This window comes from Rutilus rutilus, assembly GCF_951802725.1.
Source record: "Rutilus rutilus genome assembly, chromosome: 4".
Taxonomy (NCBI): Eukaryota; Metazoa; Chordata; class Actinopteri; order Cypriniformes; family Leuciscidae; genus Rutilus; species Rutilus rutilus.
In genome coordinates this window covers 40,235,711-40,263,665 of record NC_140212.1, presented here as the reverse complement: position 1 = coordinate 40,263,665, position 27,955 = coordinate 40,235,711, and the positions used below count along the sequence as shown (strand labels likewise).

Genomic DNA, 27,955 nt, shown 5'->3' with positions numbered 1-27,955 from the left:
AGAGTGCTCCCTTTGAGCCTCTGCAATCAGTGGAGCTTAAGTTCCTGTCAATGAAGACAGTGCTCCTGGTTGCATTGGCCTCCATCAAGAGGGTAGGGGACCTGCAGGCATTTTCGGTTGACGAAGCGTGCCTGGAATTTGGACCGGCTAACTCTTACGTGATCCTGAGACCCCGGCCTGGATATGTGCCCAAGGTTCCCACCACACCCTTTCGAGACCAGGTGGTGAACCTGCAAGCGCTGCCCTCGGAGGAGGCAGACCCAGCCTTGGCACTGCTCTGTCCAGTACGCACCCTCCATGCTTACGTAGACAGAACGCAGTGTTTCAGGACTTCAGACCAGCTCTTTGTCTGTCATAGTGGGAAGCTGAAGGGAAAGGCTCTCTCCAAGCAAAGGTTGTCTCACTGGATAGAGGACGCCATTGCTTTGGCTTACCAGCAGCAAGGTCGACCATGCCCCCTTGGTGTGACGGCCCACTCCACCCGGAGTGTGGCATCCTCTTGGGCTCTAGCGCATGGCGTCTCGCTAACAGACATCTGTAGAGCTGCAGGCTGGGCGACACCTAACACGGCCTCTGGGCGACCCCCACGTGTGTAGTCCACTGTAAGCCTCTCTGAGCATGTGTCTTTCCCTCGGCAAGCCACCTTGCCACCCCTGGGTTTGAAATATTCCACCTGCGGCTGGACACCCCAGTGATTCTCAATATGCAGCCCCCTGGGGTCATGTGTATTCCAAGTTCCCCCCTTCGGGCTGGGCATAATTGCATATTTCCACTGATATATGCTTCCCAGTGTACCTTGGCATAATTCCAGCAGCCATTAAAAACTGTCCCTTTCATGTTAATGTTGTTTTTTCATTGTTTACATGTTTAAATATTCTGAGAAAGCATAGTTTAGTTATAATGTTTAATGTTTAAACTGCAATAAATGCATTAAAACGTTTATTTTTTATTTTTTTGCCAGCCATTTTGTTTTTATTGTTTATGCCAAAACAGTGATGTTTACAACTTGTTATACGGCAGAAATGGATTCAGCACCTAAAAATCATATAGAAACAACACTTGAAGTACTTTTCCTCAAAAATGACTACTGCATCTTATCCAGGGCTATTTATCTATTTTGGGACTCGACTACTGTGCACACACACTGTTTCGTATATTCTTCAGTTTAAATAAATATTGAGTATTTTGGATCTTTGCCTGGAACTTCATCTTCTACCTTGAGATGTTACAATTTGATGTGGCAGTATATTCTACAGTAAAAACTGTACCCAAATCTACTCAACAAAATGTTGTCTTTCATATTTCGCCTGACTGTAACGTTGTTTTTATGAAAAATTAGGGCATATAAATGTTAATTTGCAGTTTAATACGTTGCTTATACAAAGACATTTTATTTCATCATATTTCAGTCGATTTTTACTCATCTCAGTATAGCAAAGCATTTTAGTTGATTAAAGCGGTTTATTCTTTCACACACAGACACGCGATTCATATTTAGACTAAACAGTCTTTACAAATATGCACCCTTCATTCATCTCACAGAAACGCGATTCATCTTTTTGCGGTTTACATAGGCCTACACTAACGTTATTCCATAACGGTATTCCACATTAACACTTGAGAAAAGATAACTTACCTCACTCCTCAGCGGGATCTATTGCTCCTCATATCAGCACTGTTCTGAGGAAACTTTTCTCCAGGATTATTAGGTAGGCTATATTATGCCTCACTCGCGGCGCGCTGTTTACAGCTGATGTGGGAGTTTCACAGGTCTGAAATGGTTCTCAGAATTTGCGTTTGAATAGCACGCGCTCTCTGGGGCGTGGTCACATTACATTTGAATGAGCTCTAATGAGCTCGACTGGAATCGCTCTCTTTTAATACAGATTTCACAAGCTGAGAATATTAGTTTTTTATATAAATTACTTAATTTAAGAGAAGCGATTTCAAGCTTGATGCCCGTGGGTATGTTTACCTGTTTGACTGAATTTTCGTGGAGTATCAGATTTTCGAACGCGTTTCAAATTGGACATCACAGACAGAGAGAGTGCAGAACTTGAATCATGTTTATTTTTCTTTATTTGGCAAAAAGCACAACACTTTATTTTTATTGTGAGTATACAGAAAAAAAAAAAAACTGAACAGGATCGATTGATGTATAACACAAAAATGAAAGATCAAAATTAACAGAGCATTTTAAGCTTATTTTGCATTGTTAAAAAAAAAAAAACGAGCAAAACTCGGGGCCGCGTTTTTGGTCCCTGTATTGGCCTTGCAGAACCATCACTCTGCTATCCAACAAGTTAAACACCTCCATACAAGACGCCAGGACACCCGGTTGTCGTTTAGAGCCTTTATAGAATGGTGTGAAACTGAAATACAGATTTACACATGTATGAATAAAAGATAACATAAATGTTCCAAATACAGTTACACAAAAATGTATGAAAATTCCAGGTAAGTGGTCGAAAAACTGAATAAACATTGAAACTGTCAAGAACAAAGACTTTCACATTGCTCCAAAATATAATTAAAATGAGTATAAACTAGATATAACACATTTAAGTAAATGTAAGCTAAGCCAAAGGTGTTAGCTGAATTAACTGGCATGAATGTAGTCCACATTGTTTCAAATGTATAAAATAAAATCATATTAACATAAAAGGGTTCAACATTTGTAAAGATTAATGCTGACATAAATGTCTTACTTACAGGGAATGCCTTAAAAAGGGCTAACAAAAGAGGATTGGAACAGAAGCCAGCGCATGGATAACAGCAGTCTTCCTGCTGCCTTGATTTCTCTGAGCTGTCTGCTCTCTTTACTTCCTGTCTCCTCCTTCCTGCTTCCTGCTGGCAGACTTAAAGAGCCAGTGTGATCTTGGGGCAGAGAGGAAGGCCAGAACAGTCCCCAGAGGGTTAAACCACCTCTACTGTACTAAGCACACTCGACTGAACACATCACACTAAGGGCCTGTCCCAATACCTCCCCTTCTGCCCTAACCCTTGTTTTTGCGCGTTCTTGTGTAGGGGTAGGGTGTCCCAATACTCTAAACAGCAAGGGGGAGTGCTATTATCCCCTTAAAATCAACCCTCAAAACATAGTGTGGTCCGATGCAGGCTTAAAACGAAGTGGAAGATGAAATTACCCAGGATACCTTGCGGACTCAGCAAGCCGGTAAATTTTTTTTAAACAAGATGGCGGACACAGCTGGAAAGGAACAATTGAATTTTAAGTATATTTTCGCAAATAAGCATGTTTAAATTTCTAAATATGTTGGAATATGTTAGTTTGATGCACATCCAATGGACTGTTAATTTTTGAACTCTGTTAGAAAATATTTCACGTAGCTATCTATCTGACGATGTTCATGATATCTGCCGAGTGCTTCGAGAGAGTCTGCCCATTAATATACATCTGATGTGGGTAGTTCATCTAATTTTATTTTCGCTTTTGGCTTCCAAGGATTATAAAAAGAAGATGTGAGGTAAAACTATAAAAAAATACAGATTCAAGTTTTCAAGATGAAGAAACAATTCAGAAATTCAAATTCAGTTTTCTGAAATTCAAACCGCAGAAAATTCAGATCTTACAGAAAGTAGGTCACAGGTCATCTACAGGGAAGAGTAGAGGATCTCAGATAAGTCGAACAGAGCATTTTGGCTGCACTGCAGTAGTTTTCTGCCGCAAACAAGTGGGTGGTTCAAGAGAATCCGTGTATCTTTCGTTCAGTCGTTTTTTTTATTTAATATTAAAAGAGTAGAAAAATGAGAAAACAGCTTGAGTAGCCTATTAGATTTCTAATATTCTAGAAATAATAGTGCTCCGCTGCTGCAGCGGATATATATAATGCATTTAACGTTAAATAATCTAAATGTTGACTTTCAAAAGTAGGCGCGACAAGAAGGCTATTCGCTGTATATTGGTTAATTTTTGGTGTGCGCCAGAAAGATCTTAAAGGAGACCGAGACGCGGTAATGCAGCATGTTGTTTATTTATTTTTCAATGGCATGATATTTTGTAGTCATTTTGAATGAACACAAATAAAAATTTACATTTTACTGTTTCGAATGATGTCATATTATCTGTATGACTATAAATAACAGAGTATTAAGTTATTTCCCAGCAGTGGAACAAATCCAAGTGATGGCGCAGGCGCATCGCGCTCTTACACAGCATAGTATCAGTTCTGGCGTTGCTTCATATCGCAGACCGCTCATTATCAATATAAAACACAGTCAACCAAACATATAAAAAGTTATTCTGCCTAATTTAATTGGTCTGTTGTACAATGTAAAGGGCAAGCTGTGCCGCACACAGTCCTACTTGTTATTCCAAACATTTCTCTTGTCTTTTTGACTGAATGAGAGATGCGCAACCGTTTCGATTTAAATAAATTTGTTTAGGCTTGGCGTTTAAAATAGGCTAAATGTTGTTTGTAATAAAGGGCACAATATAGGCTATTTTTATAGGCTATGTAGCCTATATATTATTTTATTATACATGGCTACTTATAGGCTAATATTAAAATGCGTTTTTTATGACGATTTGACGCATGCGCGTTCCTCTCTCCTCATGATCCGGTGTGATTTGCATTCAGGTGCATGCGACTTATTTTCTAGCAAATACGGTCAGTTAAAAAATGTTGCTGTATTACAAAATGCATAGAGTGGAGACCATTTGGGCAAAAAACAATAGGTTACTATCGTAATCCCGGTTCTCTGAAACATCGAGTGAGAGATCCACCTATGGGAAGGGCATCCGTACCTGACCTCTGCAGAAGCATCCAATTGCACCAACTCTGGCTAGACAGACAGAAGCGCGCAGCCAATGCCAGGTGAGGCCACACCCCCTTACCTACAGGCATATAAGGCTAGGCGCGCTGCTATTCCTCAGTAAGTATATTCGCTTCTCGTGCAGCAAGCGGGGCAAAGCTGGTGGATATCTCCACTCGATGTTTCAGAGAACTGGGGTTACGATAGTAACCTATTGTTCTCTTTCATCATCTCGTGTTCGAGATCCACCTATGGGAGAGACATGGACAGCTCCCCGATTGCCCAATACACTCACAGTGAGGTTCTGAAAGCCAGGGAAGGATGGTCACCTTGGGGAGGCGGTTCCTGACACGTCCCTTAATCATGAACCTGAATAATAACCCCAACACACCAAGGCACATAAACTATACCCATGAAGGGAAGTAAATGTTTGGTGACACGAATGAACATGGCCAGTCGGCCCATTCACTCTTATTGGTTTACCCAACAGGGTTGCAGGGAAGAGCTAAGAAGACCCCACCCCTATAACCGAATGTGCTACCAAGTTTCTGGTGACATCCAGCCGGTAGTAACGCACAAAGGTATGAGGAGAGGCCCGACTGGCAGCGGAGCAGATGTCCTGCAGTGACACTCCCCTAAACAAAGCGCAAGAGGCGGCTAAGCCCCTTGTGGAATGAGCTCTGATGCCCCTTGGGGGCTGCACTCCCTTTGCTTCATAAGCCATAGTTATAGCGTCCACAACCCAATGTGAGAGACGTTGCTTCGATATGGAACTCCCTCTGTGCGGGGGGGGGCCATGAAACAAAGAGCTGGTCGCTCTTCCGGAAAAGCGCTGGTCCTAGTCACAAATGCCTGTAAAGCACGGACTGGACACAGAGCATTCAGCCTCTGATCCTCTGGAGAGGCAAAGGGTGGAGGGGTGAAAAGCGGACAGCTCCAACACCTCCGAAGTGAACGCAGGGAAGCACTTCGGCATAAAGGCCGGGTTAGGCTTAAGGGAAACCTTATCTCCACTGAGGGAGAACTTAGTGCACGAGGGATGAACCGAGAGTGCATGTAGCTCACTGACACGTTTAGCAGATGCCAAGGCCAAGAGCAAAGCTGTCTTGAAGGACAGAGAGCTTAAGGGAAATACTCCCCAGAGGCTCAAACGGATGTTAAGACAGCGCTTCCAGCACCATGGAGAGGTCCCACACCGGAACAGTTCTCCTGATGACTGGCAAAGAGCGGCGTGCACCCTTCATAAATCTGCGGATTAGAGGGTGCTGCCCAACAGTAGAGCCCTCAAAACCCACATGGCAGGCTGAAATCGCAGCCAGGTAGACCTTAATGGTGGAAAAAGACCTCCCTTTTTCCATGAGGTCTTTAAGGAAACACAAAATATCAGGCACCGAGCACTGATAAGATGTGAGACCGCACCCATCGCACCACCCTTCGAACACTTGCCACTTACAGCCATATAAGGACTGTGCAGAGACGGCTCTGGCATTCTGAATAGTGGCGATCACACGCGGGGAAAACCCAAGTGTGTTCAGGTTCGTCCTCTCACGGGCCAGGCTCAGAGAGCCACCCTGTCCGGGTGGGGGTGGTAAATCTCCCCGTTGGCTTGGGATGTTGGCGCCACGGCTCGGCGTATAACAGAGGAATTATCCCCGCCAGCCATGGGGCTTTGGGCCACCTGAGTGCTATCAGAATGAGAGACAGGCCCTGCTCCCTCACCCTGGCCAGTGTGGGAATTATCAGGCACAGGGGAGGAAAAGCATACAGGAGCATTCTGGGCCATGGGTGGATGGTTGATATAAGCCACAGCCGTGGTATTGTCGCACCGTACTAGAACGTGATGTCCCTGCAGGTGAGGCAGAAAATGATTCAGAGCTTTCCAAATGGTTAAAAGCTCTAAATAGTTTATGTGCGCTGAACGTAGTCTGTCTGGCCACAGACCATTCACCGTTCTGCCCTCCTAGGTGGCACCCCAGCCTGTTAAGGACGCATCTGTCGTCACAACTTTCCGCATCGTAACCGCCCCCAGAGGGGTTCCCCATTCATAAAAGTTTTCGCTCTCCCAGTGGCGCAAGGCTGCCAAGCAGGCACGTGTCACTGTTACCAAGCGGCAAAGGTCGCGAATCGGGCTGAAATGTAGTGACAAAACCCATTTCATGAACGCTCTCATCCTCAGGAGTCCCAACGGCAACACTTGGGTGGATGAAGCCATGAGACCCTGCAGCCTGAGACATGTGCGATATTGCACTTTCGCCCCTTCTCTGAACTGCGACAGACAGTTCATCAGAGAGCGAACGCGCTCTTGAGAGAGACGCGCTTGCATGGAGACTGAGTTCAACTCCAAGCCCAGGAAAATGACATTCTGACTGGGCGTAAAATTGCTCTTGCTCACATTCACTTGGAACCCGAGCGATGTGATGTGCGCGAGCAGACGGCCGGTGTCCTGCAACACCTTCTCCTTTGATTCGGCTATGATGAGCCAATCGTCTATGTAAGTCAGGATTCTCAGACCTGATATTCTCAGAGGTGCTAAGCCTGCCTCTGCACACAGACAGAAAGACCGGGGACTTAAACTGAGCCCAAACGGAAGAACTGTGAATTCGTAACATATGCACTAAGGTGCACTTGTATAAACACTGATTTCTCAACTATTCTAATCCAAAACAAAGGCAGACTTTGTTTTGGATCCCTCGCAGTTACATTTTTGTGTTGCCGCAAGATGCAAGATGTTATTATTGTCTAAGGACTGACTGCATTGGCTGTGTTTGTGCCTCTACGTAGGTGAGAAATGATCAATTAACTTTGAAACATAGACTGCTAAAAAAAACGAAGCTGTGTCAAAGGTTCATGTCTGTGCATAAAATACGCATGAATCAAACCGAAAGAAACAATGCAGTGAGAAGCGTTTTCTCTTGCTAAATGCACACACACACGCCTACACACACATCCTACACCACCGACACACACACACACAGAGAGAGAGAGAGAGAGAGAGAGAGAGAGAGAGAGAGAGAGAGAGTATAGACAGAAAGGGTCAAATATGACCTTCAGGATATTATGATTTTTGTCACTCGCCTAAACACCATGTATTATATTTAGGCCCTACACACACACACACACTTTTATCAACACAGACACACATTGCTCTCAGACATCGACACATACTCAGAAACATCATTTTAGATCATTGAGCCATTAAAATGCTTCATAACACAGTCAATAGTGCCCCTAGTGGAAACCAGGAAAATAACATGCATTTCCCCCCATAGGGAATACCTATGTAGTGAGGTCATCTGGTGGAATACACTATATAATGCAAATATGATGCTTTTGCTTCAAAATGAAAGGATGTTTCAAAATAAGTCATGATTCATGTATTAATGACGGCCCCGGCTTTAAACTACGTTTGAATGTGTTTCAATGGGCCATTTTTGGTCATTATGGTGCTATATCTTCCTATTTGATCTACACAGTGTGTGTTATACATATTATGCAACATGGGATACATTTTTTAAAATTTATCCAAAAAGTCACAATTTTGCCAAATTACAAACCATTTGCATTAAAAACAGCCAAAATGGCCTAATTCAGCAAGAAGGTTAAACACCTATTACCTTATTTTTAATTATTCTCAGGTTAGGTAAAGTAAGTCAAATCTGTCCTAAATAATAAGCATTTGAATTTCCATACTTACAATATTTAGATCACAGAAGACTTCTCCGTGGTTAGTACAGCTCAATCTTTTGTTAAACCGAGACTTATGGCAGGCGAGCTTCTTAATTTCAATTATACAGTGAGGAAAACAAGTATTTGAACACCCTGCTATTTTGCAAGTTCTCCCACTTAGAAATCATGGAGGGGTCTGAAATTGTCATCGTAGGTGCATGTCCACTGTGAGAGACATAATCTAAAAAAAAAAAATCCAAAAATCACAATGTATGATTTTTTAACTATTTATTTGTATGATACAGCTGCAAATAAGTATTTGAACACCTGAGAAAATCAATGTTAACATTTGGTACAGTAGCCTTTGTTTGCAATTACAGAGGTCAAACGTTTCCTGTAGTTTTTCACCAGGTTTGCACACACTGCAGGAGGGATTTTGGCCCACTCCTCCACACAGATCTTCTCTAGATCAGTCAGGTTTCTGGGCTGTCACTGAGAAACACGGAGTTTGAGCTCCCTCCAAAGATTCTCTATTGGGTTTAGGTCTGGAGACTGGCTAGGCCACGCCAGAACCTTGATATGCTTCTTACAGAGCCACTCCTTGGTTATCCTGGCTGTGTGCTTCGGGTCATTGTCATGTTGGAAGACCCAGCCTCGACCCATCTTCAATGCTCTAACTGAGGGAAGGAGGTTGTTCCCCAAAATCTCGCAATACATGGCCCCGGTCATCCTCTCCTTAATACAGTGCAGTCGCCCTGTCCCATGTGCAGAAAAACACCCCCAAAGCATGATGCTACCACCCCCATGCTTCACAGTAGGGATGGTGTTCTTGGGATGGTACTCATCATTCTTCTTCCTCCAAACACGTTTAGTGGAATTATGACCAAAAAGTTCTATTTTGGTCTCATCTGACCACATGACTTTCTCCCATGACTCCTCTGGATCATCCAAATGGTCATTGGCAAACTTAAGACGGGCCTTGACATGTGCTGGTTTAAGCAGGGGAACCTTCCGTGCCATGCATGATTTCAAACCATGACGTCTTAGTGTATTACCAACAGTAACCTTGGAAACGGTGGTCCCAGCTCTTTTCAGGTCATTGACCAGCTCCTCCCGTGTAGTTCTGGGCTGATTTCTTACCTTTCTTAGGATCATTGAGACCCCATGAGGTGAGATCTTGCATGGAGCCCCAGTCCGAGGGAGACTGCCAGTCATGTTTAGCTTCTTCCATTTTCTAATGATTGCTCCAACAGTGGACCTTTTTTCACCAAGCTGCTTGGCAATTTCCCCGTAGCCCTTTCCAGCCTTGTGGAGGTGTACAATTTTATCTCTAGTGTCTTTGGACAGCTCTTTGGTCTTGGCCATGTTAGTAGTTGGATTCTTACTGATTGTATGGGGTGGACAGGTGTCTTTATGCAGCTAACGACCTCAAACAGGTGCATCTAATTTAGGATAATAAATGGAGTGGAGGTGGACATTTTAAAGACAGACTAACAGGTCTTTGAGGGTCAGAATTCTAGCTGATAGACAGGTGTTCAAATACTTATTTGCAGCTGTATCATACAAATAAATAGTTAAAAAATCATATATTGTGATTTCTGGATTTTTTTATTTTTTTTGATTATGTCTCTCACAGTGGACATGCACCTACGATGACAATTTCAGACCCCTTAAGGTTAACTTGCTTACATAAAAGGTATTACTATATAAAACAAAAATAAAAGTAAATCAAAACTAAATCGTTTACAAGCTTTAACTGCAGGAGGCTCAATGGCAAAGCATCTAACACCGGAGACGTCCTTTACGAATCAGCGTCTGCCTTCATCTTCTCCTTTCAGCCTTATATAGACCATCTGTCATAAGTTCTGGAGATTGCTTTCGGACCTTTTTATATTAAGCCTTTCGCCTCTTCGTCCTCCTTCTTCTGACCTTTTCTTTGTTGCATTATGTGCCTCGTCTGCAACACATACGACAGTAATGCTTGCATTTTTCTTCTTTAGCAAAGCTCTTTCATGTTTTGTTCCTCACTATTCTTTTGATAAATGCTTAATACATTAAGTGTGGTATGTTTTTCCTTATAAACCACTTTCTCAATAAACCATTTTCTTAATAAATCGCTTTACAACAACAATTTACAGTGTTTTTCTTCACAAACCACTTTCTTCATATATGGTTACAATGATTATTACAAGTGTCTTTCTTTATATAACACTTCCTTAAATCATTTAACAACAACTTCTGGTGTCTTGCTTTATAAAAACACTTTCATAAGGTTACAATTATGGTTGACTACAATACATAAGTGCTTCATACACAAAAATGCATAATTATAATAGAATAATTGCATATTCTATAACATTTTAAAAGAAAAAAAGAGATGATTAGGCAGCATTGTTGATGTAAAGACAATTGCGAAGCAGTATCTTGAATAGTAGTTTTTTACTCACTAGCGACTGTACTTACAAATCTTTATTTACTATTTGATCCAGTGATTACATTCGTGTCCTCTTTTTAGTGAAAGGAAAGCAGAGATAAAGGACAGTAAGGGTACGTCTACATTAATCCGGATACGTTTAAAAACGCTCTCCGTCCACACTAGCGGTTTCTTTTGAAAAACTCCTGAAAACGCTGAATACACCGTACAGCACATGCGTAAAACCTCACAAAAGCTCACTGAGAAGATACAGATGGAAAAGTAAATAATAAACTTATCACGCAATTCTTCTGACAGGATTATTTTATTTAGCAAAATATCTCAGCATTCACCGATGCGCTCAGTCACCATTATATGTTTGGTCTAAAGCGAGACTGCTCTCATGTTTTACTGAAGAACAGCAAATGCAAGTCAATTTTCTGTCTTCCTTGCAGGACTGTGATATGAAGAGTGTGCAAAGTAACATATTTTAGCAACAGAGTGAAAGTGAATCGTACATAACAGGCACATTACTGGTATAAACATGAATATGCGTCACATGACTAAACTTGTGTCAATGTTTTTAAAAAACTCAGTTTTGACAGTCCACACTTCAACGCGAAAACTGTGTTTTCAAATTCATCCACTTTGGAGAACATTTTTTTATTAATAAAAATGCGTCTCAGTGTGGACAGAAGGACAAAACAGAGAGAAAAATATGATTTTTCTTTTTTTTAACAACTATGTTATTTATCAAAAATTGTCACAAGTTTAAACAGCATTTAAAAGATGCCACACGTATTAGTGTGGACAAGGCGTGAATCACTGGAAGAACCAGTGTGTCCTGTGAAAGCATCAAACCCAACAGCAGGACCACAGCTCTGTCCACTTTTTAATATTTATATGTAGGATCAGCACATTCACTGTATTGTGGGGGAACATCTGCAGGATCGTGATTCACGGAGGAGTCGCTCGCCAGAGGTACCTGCAGGAAAAACAGGTATGCAATCAGCTTTAATGCTTATTTACTGATCATTCTAATATTCTTGAAACACACACACACACACACACACACACACACACACACACACACACATATATTTTATATTTTCCACAAAGTCCCATTAGACTGGTGCTACAAGCTTCTCTTACCTCTGATGGATTGGGTCTAAGGGCATAGGACTGTGGAATAACAACTTGGTGAACATTCAGCACCTTCGGGAAAAAAACACGATGCGTTTTATACCTTCTTGCTGCAATATAATATTAATAACATTGGATGACAGTTCTAGTATTACAGGTTTATAGACAGCACTGTATTTCAAATGGAAAAAGGAAAAGACAAAAATCCTGCAGAAATATTTTGGTGTCGAAACTTGTGCAGATTATTGAAAACAATAGAAATTGAAAAACTACCCGTCTTTCTGTCAATATGCAATGTCCTAGCAAAACCCTAGCAACTGCTTAGCAACCATAGCAGCCACTCAGCTTCTAGCCCTGAATGCATCACTCACCTGTGGAGAACAGCAGCAGGCGTTGGCTTTACAGGCAAATGCTGACAGAACGATGGAGATGATAAACTCAAGGATAGTGAATACCAAGGACACACCACTGATCCCCCGGAAGAGGGTCTGAGAAAACACTCATCATTAGCACAAATATCAATAAAATAAATGATAGTTACTCACTCATACGCTGGCTGCAAGTGCAGAAGAACAATCCTTGAGGTTCATATGGTAATATAACAAATCAAACTAAACGTATAGATTCAAGATTCAAGATGTTTATTTGTCATATGCACAGAATTTACACCATGCAATGAAATTCTTAAGTTGCAAAGGTTTCCCACAAATATAAAATATAAAATGTACACAATATACACACAATATACTTAAAAGACGCAAGTGTAGAATTTGCATTCGGCAGAGAGACACTAAAAGGCATTAAAAAAATGTTTTTTTTTAATTGAATATATACATTGAACAATGCAAACATTCACAGTATAGTGCAAACAGTGATGTAGTAGTAGCTTTATTGGTCACTTAGTCACAGGTACCAGTGAAATTCCGCCATCAACCTGTCCATACAAACATACATACAATATGACAAGGGGGTAGACAGGACAGGAAGACAGAGCATTGAGGAAAGAATACAGCATAACATGAGGAGAGGTGAGGAGAAAAAAAGGCAACCCCCAGACTATGCTCCTGTAAGGAGTACAGTTTGGGAACAGTAAAAAACACCTCAGCAACATTAGCACATAATCAGTACACAACACAGTACACAGTCCACACTAACCTCTACTCTAGACAAAATCTGCCCTCTCTCCTCCAGGCCAGCACGCGCTACTCCTTCTAACCCCTGGCTATCTGAGGTTCTTCGTGAACACCGGACCGAACTCAGGGCAGCAGAGAGGAAATGGCGCAAATCAAAAGACTCATCTGACCTGAGTATGTATAAATCTCTCCTCTCGTCCTTTTCTGCTGATGTTCATGCTGCAAAATCTTCATATTTCCACAACAAGATCAACAGCTCCTCCAACGCACGACTACTCTTCAAGACATTCAACTCACTCCTCTGTCCACCTCCACCACCACCCTCCTCCTCCTTAACTGCCGATGATTTTGCAAACTTCTTCACCAACAAAACAACAACTATCAGCAGTCAATTCTCAGCTCCACACACACAGGAACCCAGACTGACCCCTTCCACAGCCAATACCCCTCTGTCCTCCTTTTCGCCGCTAACAGAGGAAGAAGTATCTACACTTCTCCTCTCCAGTCACCCTACCACCTGCCCTCTAGACCCCCATCCCCTCACACCTTCTACAAGCCATCTCTCCCACACTTCTACCAGCACTCACACACATCATCAACTCATCCCTCCATACTGGCACCTTCCCTACAGCATTCAAGCAGGCTCGGGTCACTCCACTGCTTAAAAAACCAACGCTAAACACATCTTTTGTAGAGAATTACAGACCCATCTCTCTCCTACCATTCATTGCAAAAACACTTGAAAGAGCTGTTTTCAACCAAGTAACATCCTTCTTGTCTCTAAACAACCAGCTGGATGTCAACCAATCTGGCTTCAAGAAAGGGCATTCAACTGAGACTGCATTACTGTCGGTCACAGAAGCCCTACGAATTGCAAAAGCTGCTTCCAGATCTTCACTCCTCATTCTCCTTGATCTGTCTGCTGCCTTCGACACCGTGAACCATCAGATCCTTATGTCCAGCCTCTCATCACTGGGCATCACAGGAACTTCACTCGACTGGTTTGAATCCTATCTCACAGGTAGGTCCTTCAAAGTCGCATGGAGAGGCGAGGTATCCAGAGCACATCAACTGACCACAGGGGTTCCCCAGGGTTCAGTTCTTGGTCCCCTCCTCTTCTCCATCTACACTACATCACTGGGACACATCATACAGGCACACGGTTTTTCCTACCACTGCTATGCTGATGACACACAACTCTTCCTCTCATTTCGACCAGATGATCCCACAGTAGCTGCACGGGTCTCGAGCTGTCTGGCAGACATCTCCACATGGATGAAGGAACATCACCTGCAGCTCAACCTGGCAAAGACTGAGCTGCTCGTCCTCCCTGCCAATCCGTCTCTACAGCACGACTTCACCATCCAGCTTGATTCATCATCAATCACCCCATCAAGGTCGGTCAGAAATCTGGGAGTAACGTTTGATGACCAGCTGACCTTCACAGATCACATTTCAAAGACAGCTCGATCATGCAGGTTTGCGCTGCACAACATCAGGAAGATCAGGCCTTTCCTAACTGAGCATGCAACACAACTCCTCGTCCAGGCCCTGGTCATTTCTAGGCTTGACAACTGCAATGCTCTTCTGGCCGGACTTCCAGCATGTGCTACCAAACCTCTTCAGATGATCCAGAATGCTGCAGCTCGTCTTGTCTTCAACGAGCCCAAGAGGGCCCACGTCACTCCTCTGTTAATCTCTCTGCACTGGCTACCTCTCGCTGCTCGCATCAAGTTCAAGGCATTGACGCTTGCTTACAGATCTATCACACGCTCAGCTCCCTCCTACCTTCACTCACTCCTACGAGCCTACATCCCCACCAGACGCCTACGATCAATCAACGAGCGACGTCTCGTGGTTCCATCACAGAAAGCCACAAAATCACTTTCCAGATCATTCTCATTCACAGTTCCATGCTGGTGGAACACTCTCCCCACCCTCATCCGGAATGCTGAATCCCTGACAACATTCAAAAAACAGCTGAAAACCCATCTCTTCCATGAGCACCTAAACTCATAAAAAAAAAACCCTTTCCCTTAAAACCCCACTTATCATGCTTATGCTACTCTGAATAATGCCTGAACTTCGTATTCTGAACACTTCTTGCGTTGTTGTTGTTTTTTGCCTCTTCATGATGACTCGCTTAATTTAGTCCTGATTTGTAAGTCGCTTTGGATAAAAGCGTCTGCTAAATGACTAAATGTAAATGTAAATGTAAACAACATGAACACACAAGACTTGCAACAGGGGAGTGGAGTGGGGGATGGAGGTAACCCAGCACAGGCAAGCAGCCATCCGGTCCTGCAGCCATTTTCGGCGCTGGTCACAGACCCGCCTGCCAGACTGGTGGTACAAAGCGTCGAAGGCGAGGGATTGGGGTTTGGGGTGGTGATTGCATATCTGTATATATGTAAGAGTTCGTGTACGTATGTGTAGGCCTGGAGAGTCGCTACGCCTGACATCCTAATCTAGGAGCCTCAGTCCGCAGGATGTCATAGCGAAAAACAGCAGTTGCCATTGAGTCAACCTTGATCAGGTCCCAGACAGAGTCAACAATCAGCAGGTGTCTGTGGGAAATGGGGGAAGGAACGCAAGAGCGTCTCGCTGCAGTGCTCTCTCCAGAGGGAGTTGTTGTTGTAGCAGCAGCCTCGGCCAAGGCCAGTGCTGGTAGAGGGGGGCAGATAAGCAGATAAGATTGGGGTTGTTTGGTCTTGGGACGAGTAGCCGCATTCCAATTTACATAGCTCCTGGTCCATTTGGGTCTCCGAAACGATCTATTTGCCTTTGCAAAGCTGTAAGCTTCTCCAAGATGTTATCAATATTTTGGTTCATAGTCACCAAAGTCACAGTCTGAGTGCTGACAGCTCTGCCCACTGCTTCAATCATGACGGGCAGCCTTGTGGGGTTTTGGACAGCTGTCACAGTCTTCTTAATTCCTCGATAAACCAGGGCAATGCCTAATCCAAACAGCAGAAAACCTGTTATCATGGTTCCGAATAGGTAGATATCTTCAATGTCCTCCACGGAAAGAGCCGCCAGACACACGACCCGCCACCTCTCCCACGCGGCCATCGTGTAGCCAGCTGCGAACGTTCCGGCAGGGCAGTCAGGTTCCCCCGAACCCAAGCTTCTCGTTGAGAAGATGGTGTCAATTGCATTGAGAGACCAGTTGATCAAATCCATAATTTCTTAGTTTGGAGAGCAGTGCGGAGAGAGTCTCTCAAAGTACAAGACAGTAGACTAGACGAGACGAGAGGAGCAAAGCAGGGGAGATAAGGGAGAGGAGGGTAAGAAAATGCGACCGCCTTCGTTGAGAGCCAAAGAGAAGGGTTGATTAAAGTGTGAGTATGGAGTTGTCAAAAGACTGAGTCATTCAACAGCCTGATGGCCTGTGGATAAAAACTGTTTTTAAGTCTGGATGTTCTGGCTTTCATGCTCCTATAGCGTCTGCCAGAAGGTAACAATGTGAACAGTATACGCTGGGGGTGTGTAGTGTCTTTGATGATGTTGTGTGCCCTCTTTGTGACCCGGGTTTTGTAAATGTCCTGAAGTTATGGAAAAGCTGTTCCACAGATGTATTGTGCAGTTTTAAGCACACGCTGGAGAGCTTTCCTTTCCTGTACTGTGCAGTTTCCAAACCACACTGTGATGGAATTGGTCAGGATGCTCTCCACTGTACATCTATAGAAGTTGCTAAGGAGTTTGGTGGACAGACCAAATTTTCTCAGCTTTCTTAGTAAGTACAGCCGTTGTTGAGACTTATTGACAATGTGCTGGGTGTTGTGAGACCAGGAGAGGTCCTCACTGATGTGGGTGCAGAGGATTTTAAAGGTTTTCACCCTCTCTACCTGTGCCTCACCGATGTAAAGTGGGCCGTGCTGGTCTCTCCTCCTCCTCGGGTCGATAATCATCTCTTTAGTTTTCTCTGCATTTAAGGAGAGATTATTTGTGTGGCACCAGGACACCAGCTGAGCCACCTCCTCCCAATAGTCTGTCTCAGCCCCACCAGTGATCAGGCCGATGACTGTTGTGTCATCCGCAAACTTGATGATGGTGGTGTTGCGCTGAGTGGGGGCACAGTCATAAGTGAAGAGGGTGTACAGCAGAGGGCTCAGCACACAGCCCTGGGGTGTCCCTATGCTCACCGTCCTTGTACCTGATGTCTGGGTACTGTGGTAGAAATTTTACATTTAGATGTGTTCTTTTTTACTTTTAGATGTGTTTTTTTACTTTTAGAAGTGTACAACTTGTATTAACATCTTTCACTTTATTTGTACTCATAAGCATTTGAAGAAATATATTCATATAAGCTAAAGCACGTTATTAAAAATATATTTAATCAAGTGTTTTAGAAAAGCATAAGTTAAGACAAGCTTGCAGGGACAAAATGTTCTGAGTTATAGGAGACTAAGTAACAGAGAGACTATACGCACTTAAGTGACCCTCTGTACTTCGAGTGTCCTTTTGAGCTCCAAGTGTGAAAGTATGTGCGTAGCTTTTGTGAGCTCCAAGTGTGAAAGTATGTGCGTAGCTTAAGATCAAAAATAGAGATAAGCAAAATGTGTGAAGAGCTGCAGCTAAAAACAGGAACTTGTTTCTAGCCACGATATTGTTTTCTGTCTAAGATATAATATACGCCAGACAAAGATTTTGAAGAAGACATATTACCTTTTAAGGAATTGATCCTTTGACACAGATGAAGCCTATCCAGGATGTGTTTAGGGGTATATAACTTGGGGAAGGGGACTAGCCCTTTGCCTTCTCATACCAGATGCGTTCTGTATGTGAATGTCAATTAGCTTGCAAGAAATAAACCTTTTTGATACTTTGACTTTTCAAAGGTCTCGACTTGTCTTCTTCCTCCTCTCGAATAGAATTATTTCCACAACAGTACCAACTCTGACTGTCTGGGGTCTGTCTGTGAGAAGTCCAGGACCCAGCTGCAGAGGGAAGGTGCCAGTCCAAGGATGAGGAGCTTCTCAGCCAGCTTGGTTGGGAGGACCGTGTTGAATGCTGAGCTGTAGTCGATAAACAGCATTCGAACATATGTGTCCTTGTTCTCCAGGTGTGTGAGGGCTGTGTGGATGGCAGTGTTTACTGCATCATCAATGGAGCGGTTCCGACGATACGCAAACTGTAAGGGGTCCAGTGTGTCTGGGATGGTCTTTTTAATATGGGTCATGATTATCCTCTCAAAACACTTCATCACAATTAAGGTGAGTGCGATGGTGCATTTAAGCAGGTTATGGTGTTTTTCTTGGGGAGGGGAACAATGGTGGTGGTCTTGAAGCAGGTGGGTACAAAAGATAGTGAGAGGGATAGATTGTAAATGTCCGTTAGTACCTCAGCCAGGTCCGCTGAGCAGACCTTCAGTGCACGGCCCGGGATGTTATCAGGGCCTGCTGCCTTCCGGGGATTCGTTCTCCTCAGTGTCCTGCGCACCTGAGCTGATGTCACTGTGAGCGGAGAGCTCTGTGCTGCCTCTGTTGGGATAGTCCCTCTGCTGGTGTTGAGGGTGTCGAAGCGAGCATAGAACTTATTCAGCTCATCTGGTAGTGTGCTTTGGCTAGTTGTGACCTCCCTGCTCCTCTGCCGATAGTCTGTGATGTGTTGCAGGCCCTGCCACATGCGCCGGGGATCCGCGGTGGTATAGTATCCCTCAAGCTTCACTCTGTACTGTCTCTTGGCTTCTCTGATGGATCTGCGTATATCGTATCTGGCCTTTTTGTAGCCCTCAGCGTCACCAGAGGCAAATGCAGTGGAACGGGCACGCAGCATGGACCTTACATCACAGTTTATCCAGGGTTTTTGGTTTGGGAATGTTTTGTAACACTTGGTGGGGACAATGTTGTCTATTCACCTTATCCCGGAAGTAGCACTGGGTGGCGCCATCCGCATAATCTCACTTCCTGGTTTAGCTACTTAGCGCTTTGTTTGGCCTGGTCCAATCTGTTATCTGTCTTGATATAAGTAGATAGACTATAATATTATAGCCAAATGCGTTGGCCTATGGTTATTAACAACTGCTGCAACGTACTAAAGTACATTTCACTTGAAGCTTTTGAAACAATGCCACAATCAAATTATTTAATAGCTGTGTCTTTCTAATAGTTATTACTTAGTTATGAAGATGTGCACAAACTACATGTAAAGTTTGAAACATGATTACACCACAGTTTGTTTGCTTAATCACCAGATACATTTGCAGTGTATAGCCAACAGATGAGAAAAAAATAGCCACGAACTGGTGTAGAAAGAAAGTAGAGCATCAACTAGATGAACAAGAGGGTAACGTTAGCTTAGCTAACTGCTAGCTGCAATTTCTTATGGTTTGATCTCTAACACAAGTAATGGTTGTAAAATAAATCCAGCGACTGAATTCTAGAGGACCATAGCTTTCAAACAAGGTATAGCATGTGTATGTGTCCTGTAGTGAGACCATTACAACATTAGATGTTTGTGGCTAATGTAGGCTAAACACTACACATCGGCCGGGCTCCGATCAGACAGGCAGACGGGTCATATAAACACCTAAAAGTCATTTAAAAATTACCCCGAGAAACAGTGCATTGCTGTGTTGTTGGTACACACGTACATAGCACATTTGGCACAAATTAGCTTATCTTATGTGACATTTTATCAGTGAGACTTCTCTGCAGTTCTCCTCGAAATCGAATGAGGGTCCGCTAAACCGGAAGTCGGTTTACAACGGAAGTACTGGACAGAAGTAAAAGTGGGCGGGGCGGAATAAGGTGAATACATGTGCTGATGTAGCTAATAACCACTGAGGCATTTCTTCTAAATCCACAGTGCAGTCCTCTCTCACAGCAGCAATCTTAAACACATCCCAGTCAGTGCTGTTAAAGCAGTCCTGCAGCACAAGGTCAGTTTCTTGTTTTACTTACTGCGGGAGCCTGTTTGAGGAGCTGCCTGTAAGATGGGTATAGAAACACGGAGATGTGGTCGGACTGTCCGAAGTGGGGGCGGGGTGCTGCCTTGTAGGCACCCTTAACGTTGCTGTAGACGTGGTCCAGAATGTTGTTGTCCCTCGTCGGGAAGCTCACGTACTGGTGGTACTTGGGGAGGACAGTCCGAAGGTTGCAGTGGTTAAAATCCCCTGCCACAACAAACACAGCGTCGGGGTGCGTAGTCTCGTGCTTGCTGATAGTGTCGTGCAGTAGTCCGAGTGCTGCGGTCCGGTTCGCCCGCGGCGTGATGTAAACAGCCAAAAAAAACACAGCACTGAACTCCCTCGGTAAATAAAAGGGTCTGCACTTAACCATCAGCACCTCTATGTCCACTGAACAATGTTTCTCCATCACCTGAGTGTCTAAACACTAGGGGTGTGACGAGATTAAAACGCGACGAGATTTCTCGTCGAGATAAAACTTTGTCTCGTGAGTTGTTGTGATGTCAGTGTGATGGAGCGTGAGGGTGAAATTAGTAGCCTATTGAAGATGCCCCTGCCACTTTTAAATCATTTGTGTGCCGGGCCAATCACACACACACTCCGCGCACACACACACACTCACTGTCCCTCGCTCGCTCACTCACTCGCGCGCGAACACACACACACACACACACACACACACACACACACACACACACTCACTGTCCCTCGCTCGCTCACTCACTCGCGCGCGAACACACACACACACACACACACACACACACACACGCTCACTGGCGGGCGCACACACGCACACTCACTGTTGCTCGCACTCTCACTGTTGCTTGCACTCTCACTCACTCACGCACACTCACTCTCGCTCACACTCAACCCGTCGTGGAGGACCGTTAAAGTTAAACATGCTAGTCTTTCTGTCATGATGTCCTGGAGCATCGCAGACGCGTAGGTTGTCGCCCACTATGACACACTATTCGAAATGAAACGATCGAATCTTGCGTCCCAACGCCCGTTGTCCTTTACGGATCTCCACGAAACGGATCGTGCCAAAATCGCGCTAAAATAGTGTAATCTGAACCAGGCAGGTAATAAACATTTGACCTATCGCGCAAAGAACCTATTAAAGCACTAAGACATGGGAACAGTATAGCTAACATTCACATATCACAAGTCATATCGACATCGCAATATTAAACAATGTTATCGCACATCGCAGCTTTTCCTCATATCGTGCAGCCCTAGTTAGCTACTGCCCAAAGGTCTCAAATGCTGCCAGAAATCGTCGACATGCTTATATTCTTGAAAAAGAACATGACCAAAATCTTAGTCTGATCTGTGTAGTTAATTTTATCTCTTTTTCATGCTTGAAAAAAAAATTGTTTCTGTTTGAACTTGTAGTTTTGAGAGAGCAGTACTTTGATTATGGATACACACTTACTGTTTGCATTTAAAGTGTTATTTCAGTTATTTATATTTATTTTATTTATACTGTTTTATTTTTCTTTATGTTCGATTTGTGGAAAGGAGTTAGATTTTTCTCAGCTCGTCCATTTTATTTTCAATGGAGCGGACATTAGCTAGCAGCAGACTCGGTAGCGGTGGACGTGTAGCTCTGGCCTTTAGCCTAGCATGTAGCCCGCCTCTCTTGCCTCGTCTCCGCCGTGTTCGTGCTGGCCGGATGTAATAGGTGTCCAGGTATGGTTGGATAAAAAGTTCAGAATTAAGCTCATAATGAGCTGCTTTGATGCTCAAAAGTGCTTCTCTGCTGTACACGATCCTTCCGTACCTGCACCTTACATTAACTGTACACTAGGGTGACCATATTCCAGGACATGTCCGGCCGGGATTTCGAGATCGCCCAAAATATCCGGGATATGGCTTTTGCTTTCTCGTCGCCATTCATTTTGTTTACATACACACCTTTTGATTCAGTAGTACTGAATTAATTCCGATTGGTGAATCTGAATGTAGTGTTTACATGAACGCTAAACAATTGATCGGTTGATGTGCGTTTTAGCATTGCTAAGAAAATTCCTGTGTTTTCGTCTCGATCGGGATCGGTGCGAAGCAGAATGCATGACCTGCAAAGCTGGCACGTATGTGTCAGTGTCAAATAACGTAATAATGTAAACAATAATGAATGGTGACTGTAGAAAGCAAAAGCCGAATCCCGGCCATTTTGGGCGATCTCGAAATCCTGGCCAGACATGTCCTGGTTAAACAGGACGTATGGTCACCCTACTGTACACAGTAACACTAAAATAAATACAAAAAAAAAAACGGTAACGGGAGCACATTTATAACGTCTAAGCCTTCTTGCATGGTAAACAGGGCTTGGCATTAACTTTTTTGCTCACTAGCCACTGTGTCGAGTGGTTTTCAGAAGTTACAAGCCACTCAGCATTTTCACGGGCTACAATTTTACCAATACCATGAGGAAAAACTGCCTTTAATAATTAATTATATATAAATAAATAATATTTTTAATACTATCTCATCATTTGGCTACAGTCAAACCACACATTTATTCAGACACCAAGATCTGAACATGTTTTGCTTTAGTGTTTTTTCTTTAATTGCTAATGCGACCTTTTTACACCACAGACTGAACAAAATTAAGCATTTCTTAGTCATTTTTTATTACCATTTTCTAAACTATAGTGAATAAACTGATAATGTGAGAAATGTTGATGGTGTCTAAATAAATTTCTGGAGCAAATTAAATGAGTGAGTGAGGAGAGGCGGGTTTGTGTGTAACTCGCTGTCGCTATTTTTGACCAATACATTGCACTTAGTTTATTATTTCAGATGACTTTTTAAAAGACTACAATTGAAAAATGTATACATGAAATTCAGTCTGCCGAAGTGTCTAGTAGGACTGACTGTAACACGCCACTGCTGAAATACACACGCATTTGGCGGGTGTTAATATCAAGCCGTGATTCATGTAAATGATCAGTAAAGGCGGACATACATTGTGCGATGTCTGTGCGATTTCAGCAAGGTACCTACTCACACTGAACGAGTAGATCGCATGCAATGTAAAGCCAAAGCTCAGGATTTCTGTGCTCACACTATACGGTCCGAACGTCAATGTAAATGATCAGTAACATTAAGAGGTCTATTCAATTATTCTATTAAATGCAAAAAAACTGACTAGAAAAGTTGATAACATACCTGGTAATTATTATAACATTCATAGCAGTAAGGGATACGTCCTATAGACAAATCCAATGAAAGGATAATAATGGAAATGCCTGCAGTTATAGCACTTAAGATGTTCATTCCAAGTGAACCTTTCACCTATAGACAGAAAAACAAAACAAAACAAAAAAACAAGTTAATAAGTTAGAAAGCACTTTACCCAGTGTGTTAAAGCAGATCATGAAACAATATATATGGAGCACTATAAAAATAAATAATAAAGTTGCAAGTTGCAATTATAAGGCCCAAGTAGAATGACTCATGAAGACAATCCAATTATACAACGGCAATATCTCTCTTCAAATATAATAAGAGTCTTATAATTTCAAATATAATACGGGTGTCTGTGTGTGGAACTATTCTTCTATGTACTATTTTACAATAGACACATAATATTGTCTCTTCATTTTAATAGAATAGTAATACATTTATTCATGTCTGGCAACCTTGACATGTTTTCTGTATCATGTAAAACTAAAGGTAATTTGGAGATCACTGATTTCTTTGATTAGATTTTGATTCGACTTCAATGATCTTTATGAGAATATAATGTATTTTATGCATAGTCAATCAAATTAACCATTTACAGAGAATCTGGAAAGTATCCATAGCGCTTCACTTTTTCCACATAATGTTATGTTATGTTATGTTATGTTATGTTATGTTATGTTATGTTATGTTATGGGCTTAATCCAAAATGGATCTGAGCCTCGACACAATCCTGTCTCAGAGCAGCTGTCTATAGGCAGGTGTGTCCCTTTCCAAATCATGTCCAATCAACTGAATTTACCACAGGTGAACAACGATTTCTTGACAACAAACTTCTTTCACGTTGTCATTATGGGGTATTATTAAATTTAATACATTTTGGAATAAGGCTGTAACATAAAATGTGGAAAAAGTGAAGTGTTGTGAATGTTTGTTGGTGTTTTCATACCATCTGCATATATATATATATATATATAACCAGTCAAATGTTTGGAAACATTACTACTTTTAATGTTTTTAAAAGATGTCTCTTATGGCTCGTTCCCTCGTCTGACTCGGGAGAATGACACCCGAGGACGCGAGTCCGGTAATTCTGCAAATGGAACAGCGCGCATCACTCAGCTCGCTCTGCTACTCCGGTTATCTCTGTATGTATATTTTAGGCAACAATAAAACGAAATATGTTATAAAACACCACCCTGCCTCTTTTTGTTTTCAGGTTCAGGCAACGCGTATTGATTATATTCACTGCATATAACGTTAGCCTATTTATAACAAAACGAGATATAAAATATATCTTTTCGTTTAAATATAATATAAAAATATTAAACATTTTTATATGGTCCAGGCAATATGTGCATTTGTAGGCTACTAAACAACAGATGTTGCAGTAAACAACAGATCATCTTCATTGTATTAAAATTTAAAATGACAAACCTGCAGTCTCTTTTTGTTAAATTTCAGTTTTAGCAATATTAGCCATTATAAAAGTAAAAGGTACAAGAACCTATACAAATAAAGCAAACATTTCACTCAAACATACAAAGTCAGCGCTCTAGTCTAACCATACAACTATAAAGTTAAGTTATAGCTTATATAAAGTTATGAAACTTTACTTAGCCCTCAGCCAAAACGATTGGCCAGGGAACAAATTATAGATTCACGAGACCAAAAATCGCCCTTTAGATACTCAAGACGAATTATATCTCAAGTTTAACCACTACAGAGACGCCAGAGTCAGCGGCAAACGTCAGAACGACTAGCCGAGGAAAGGCTGTTCCAGGCGGGGTAACGTTACATGAGCGCCGAGCGCCCGGTGATCACCTGGATCTCACAACCTGGATAACATTTTCATAAATCTTTATAAATAAACCACAGATTTGAGCTTTAAACAACTATATTCTCGCCTGAAAAACTCTTAAATCTACATTTCGTGACACAAAAACAGTGGTATTATATTTCAACTGTATATTAAAAAATGGCGCTTCTTATGTTGTCATTCCCCTTGTAGTAGCACGTGATACTCTGTCAACCAATCAACGTTCTGCAGTGAGTCTAGCTCCACCCTTTAGTACCGGACCGCTGTGCTAGGTACCCCAACGGAAGGGTACATAAAAAGTGGGTACGGTTGACAGTGGAAACGCAAATAATTGTGTACCGTACCGCTCAGTGGAAACGAGCCATTATGCTCATCAGGCCTGCATGTATTTGCTCAAAAATACAGTAATATTGTGTAATATTATTACAATTTAAAATGATAGTTTTCTATTTGAATATACTTTAAAATGTAATTATTTCTGTGATGCAAAGCTGGATGTTCAGCACCATTACTCAGTCTTCAGTGTCACATGATCCTTCAGAAATCATTATTACCATTCGAAAGTTTTGGGTTCAGTAATATTTTCTTTTCTTTTCTTTCTTTCTTTCTTTTTTTTTTGAAAGAAATTAATACTTTTACTTTCATCCAGTTTTGGACAGTTTGTTTAGTCTTACATTAAATAAAGTTTGTGCTTGGACCCCTGAAAATAACAAGTGATGTGCGCATACCAAACACAAACTGGAGGAGCCTTTGCCATGGAGTTTATTTTCTGCAGCAATGCAGAGTGATCCTGCCGTAATGTACTGAGAGGAGAGAGAAAGGAATCTTCTGTTAGAATATTTAACTTGTGTTAGAAAAGACAGAACTGTACTTAAGTTGTATATTGTTTGCTTACGATGAGAGATCCCCAATAAGGAATACCACTGAAGACAAAGATGGAATATGCATTGACTGTAGCCACGATTCCCAACAGGAGAATCAGCAGACCGATCAATATCTGGACAGTCTGAGGAAGACCAGAAAACAGGTTCTTATTGCAGGGGAATAGTGACTCACAGTTATTAGCTGAGCAGGGTTTCCAGATCTGCACAACAGTTTGTTTGTTAATGTTTGTACTACTGCTTTTTTGGATTTGTTTTCCGTACCTTTCCTCCTTCACACGTGTAAAAATGAATTATTGAAAGATTTCTCACCCCGAGTGCTTTTGGTTGGCCTTTCAGGAAAGCCTGAAGTCCTTGAGGAGCTGAAGCTGTCTGTGGCACATTAACAGTCGCTGGAGCCGTTTGTCCTGGGGCCTGAAACTGGATGACCAGCGTCGACGAGTTTGTGGGAATGACGGTACTAGACATTCTTCTTTCTGAATCTGAAATTGACCTGTACAAAATAATAAAGACATGTAAAAACATGTGAAGAATAAGAATATAAAATAGATTTTCATAAATAATCTTACCTGTGTATTTATTCAAATATTATATGTTCATATTTATTATTATAAACAGTCTGTGGTCTTCATATTGTGGAAACACTTATGAACCCAGTCGTGTCACAGAAGTATTGGTAACTAGAATAACTCTTCACAGATATTATATTACAAACATCTCATGTTTAAACTGATCTACAGCATCCCATATGTGGGACATTTGCCAGTATATATTTAAAACAATAATATCTTAGTTAAAACCTAAAGTAACATTGACAAATTATTTGAAAGCTTACAATCTCTAGTTTTCATTTTTGGTGACTGTTTCAAAAAAAAAAAAATTACAGATGAGCAGTAATTTATCAAATTGCAACAATAATTTTTCATTCTCATTAGGCGTATTCAGGCCTTTATTTTGAAATAGCAATGAACATGAAAAATCATGAAAGATTGGTAGAAACCTCAGTTTGTTTTCATGGCAAGAGTTCAAAAGATAACACCAATTCAATTTTATGAGGAAAAAAAGGTCTGAAAATGTTTTAAATACACAGAAAAAAATGATGGATTCTCGATTTGGTGTGCAGTGTTGAGCTATAATGCACATACATGTTTTTTATTGCTTTACTTATAGGTTGAATACAAATCAAATACTGCCAAACCGCCCATATTACTTCTGGATAGGATGACTACTTCATACATTTTATGGTAATTATGGAAATATATAGTTCAGATGAGATCACTCAAACCATATATGGAAATGGAGGCGCCCTTATACGGTCAGTAATGGAACTTGGATGTCATCTAGTGAAAAAGTGTGGTACTGCGCCAAACAAGCGCAGAGGAAAGAGAGGAATGCACTCTTCAGTTGGTTTCACTTTGCTGTGTCTTTTTATAGTTCACTCCTCTGAGATAACGCATTATGTGGTGTAATACTGTTTCCCAGAATGAAAGTTAAAGTGGGGGGGAGCTCAGATGGTTAGGAGGGGTGGCAAAACTACACACTGTTTCCAGGAAATCAAGCCTGACGCACTACTGTAATATAATCTTTTTTCACAATAATAACAAGATTAAATAAAATCATACTTAATTTGTCTTTGTTGTATTTTATATAATCTGCATGCTGGTTTGGAAACAGACTTGTAAATATTGTACAAAACATTTGCCATAACAATCATCAACACAGTCAAAACCATTAATCTTACCTTATTTGGAACAAATTTGGCCCAATAATCAGTAGCTCAAGATTCTAAAAAATAGAGAAAAAATAGAGAACGAATTGACTTGCTTGTTTTTGGATTGTAAAAAAACACAACAAATTTTGCATCATACTGTATCATTTGTGTTAATTATGGGCATATAAACCGGATTCATTACCTTTAGTATGCTGTTAAAAACGAAGAGAGGGAGCTGGATCTTATAGAAAACACAGGACTAAAAAACACGACTAGAAGAGGGAAAACAAGGAGCACTTGGGGGAAATAAGGGTGGG

At 41.9% G+C, this 27,955-nt stretch overlaps 2 protein-coding genes across 3 annotated transcripts in view; one reads left to right on the top strand and one right to left on the bottom strand.

Annotated features, from left to right (window-relative positions):
• The window catches only part of LOC311289216 (tripartite motif-containing protein 16-like), a 696,468-nt gene that overhangs the window by 239,122 nt on the left and 429,391 nt on the right, over positions 1–27,955 (top strand). The gene's annotated exons all lie outside the window — the stretch shown is intronic.
• On the bottom strand, positions 962–27,955 carry LOC311289247 (membrane-spanning 4-domains subfamily A member 8-like). 2 transcript variants are annotated; one of them, XM_084407090.1, is made up of 9 exons: positions 27,841–27,955; positions 27,669–27,712; positions 26,240–26,420; positions 25,942–26,052; positions 25,775–25,849; positions 23,213–23,338; positions 12,367–12,483; positions 12,005–12,067; positions 11,159–11,837 (listed from the first exon to the last, which is right to left on the bottom strand). In XM_084407090.1, the coding sequence occupies exons 3-9, from the start codon at positions 26,393–26,395 to the stop codon at positions 11,745–11,747; spliced, it is 741 nt and encodes a 246-aa protein (XP_084263216.1). In that variant the 5' UTR covers positions 26,396–26,420; positions 27,669–27,712; positions 27,841–27,955; the 3' UTR covers positions 11,159–11,744. The 2 variants fall into 2 exon arrangements, with proteins under 2 accessions (XP_084263217.1, XP_084263216.1); XM_084407091.1 differs by lacking the exons at positions 11,159–11,837; positions 12,005–12,067; positions 12,367–12,483 and adding exons at positions 962–2,372; positions 2,713–2,850.

Bases quoted from the DNA above. Each gene is read 5' to 3' on its own strand.
- LOC311289247 (XM_084407090.1), bottom strand. From the start codon at position 26,395: ATGTCTAGTACCGTCATTCCCACAAACTCGTCGACGCTGGTCATCCAG. The intron at 26,053-26,239 runs GTGAGAAATCTT...GGTCTTCCTCAG, and splicing joins GCCAACCAAAAGCACTCGGG to ACTGTCCAGATATTGATCGG. The intron at 12,484-23,212 runs GTATGTTATCAA...GTGTTTTCTCAG, and splicing joins AATGTTATAATAATTACCAG to ACCCTCTTCCGGGGGATCAG.